Genomic DNA, 1,368 nt, shown 5'->3' on the forward strand with positions numbered 1-1,368 from the left:
ATATGTTGTTGGAGTCTATTGGCTAGGATTTTGTTGGAGATTTTTGCATCTATATTCATGAGGGATATTGGTCTGTAGTTTTCCTTTTGAGTGATGTTTTTGCCTGGTTTTGGTATCAAGGTTATGCTTGCTTCATAAAATGAGTTATGGAGGATTTCATCCTTTTGAATATTTTGGAATAGTTTGAGTAAGATTGGTGTCAATTCTTCTATGAATGTTTGGTAGAATTCTCTGGTGAAACCATCTGAGCCAGGACTCTTTTTGGTTGGTAATTTTTTGGTGACCTGTTCAATTTTTTCTTTCGATATGGATCTGTTCAAGTTTTCTACATCAGTCTGTGTTAGTTTAGGTAAGTGTGTGTTTCCAGAAATCTGTGCATTTCTTCCAGATTTTCAAATTTGTTGGAGTACAGTTCTTTATGTTGTTGTTGTGGTTGTTATGTGCCGTCAAGTCGGACCCGACTCATAGCGACCCCTCCTTGGGTTTCCGAGGCAGTTGGTTCTGTTGTGGTGTTGCAGGCACATTTTATCAGATAAACTTTTCCCGAATGTGATACAGGGTTACAGTCAGCATGGGGCAGGTCACAAAGGGAGTTATAGACTCTGGTTAATGCACGGAGTGGCAGCATGGAATATGATGCTTGACTCTGGCCTTGAAAAATGAATGGGAGTATGTGGAGATGGGGTGCTTTCCAATCTGGGAGCAGTGTGAAGAGGCACAGATGAGGCTGGATCAGGCTCGGTTATGGGGGACCCTGGGAATGCTGTTGAGGAATATGGACTTCATGCTGTAGAGATAGGCTGCTTCTGCTGAGCCTTTTCACTTGAAAAGGGTAGATGAATATCCATTCTGATTCCTTCAAAGAGTGTGGCAGGTAGGGGAAAGGAGGAAAAGATCATTTTTAAGATTGCACTTTCTGTTATTTTATCAAATGGCCTGATAGTTTCTCAGTTGAAAACCTCACCTTGATTGTGAGCCACTTTGGACTGGAGGTGGGTCGTCACCCAACACTGTCAAGGCCATGGTGTGGTTCAAAGATATACATGCCTGTTCAGCAGTCTGAGTGAAGCCTGTGTTTCCAGGCTGCTGGCACCCCAAATACCAACCAAACCAACACACTGCCAAAGAGTCAGTTCCAACTCATAGCGACATCTGTTTTGCTGAGATAAGGGATCAGGCCAAAAGCTGTGGGGAGGAAGCTCTAACCCTTCCTTCCAGCAGAAGGTTGAGGAGCAGACAGAAGTATGAGGAGTATGGTTGAGGAGCAGACAGAAGACCACAGCAGCATATTTGGTCAGTGAACTCAATTCAGTTCAATTACTTAGGACCCAATCATTCTTTCTGAGTACAAAATCATTTAGGCTTCTC

At 43.1% G+C, this 1,368-nt stretch overlaps 1 protein-coding gene across 1 annotated transcript in view; it reads right to left on the bottom strand.

Annotated features, from left to right (window-relative positions):
- The window catches only part of LIPC (lipase C, hepatic type), a 63,523-nt gene extending 62,500 nt beyond the window's left edge, over positions 1–1,023 (bottom strand). Inside the window, exon 1 of the mRNA XM_007958457.2 lies at positions 1,005–1,023. Coding sequence (XP_007956648.2) covers positions 1,005–1,023 — 19 coding nt within the window. The remainder of the gene's footprint in view (positions 1–1,004) is intronic.
- Between the last annotated feature and the right edge of the window lie 345 nt (positions 1,024–1,368).

This window comes from Orycteropus afer, unplaced genomic scaffold, assembly GCF_000298275.1.
Source record: "Orycteropus afer afer isolate SDZICR_OR568_19922 unplaced genomic scaffold, OryAfe1.0 scaffold00015, whole genome shotgun sequence".
Taxonomy (NCBI): Eukaryota; Metazoa; Chordata; class Mammalia; order Tubulidentata; family Orycteropodidae; genus Orycteropus; species Orycteropus afer.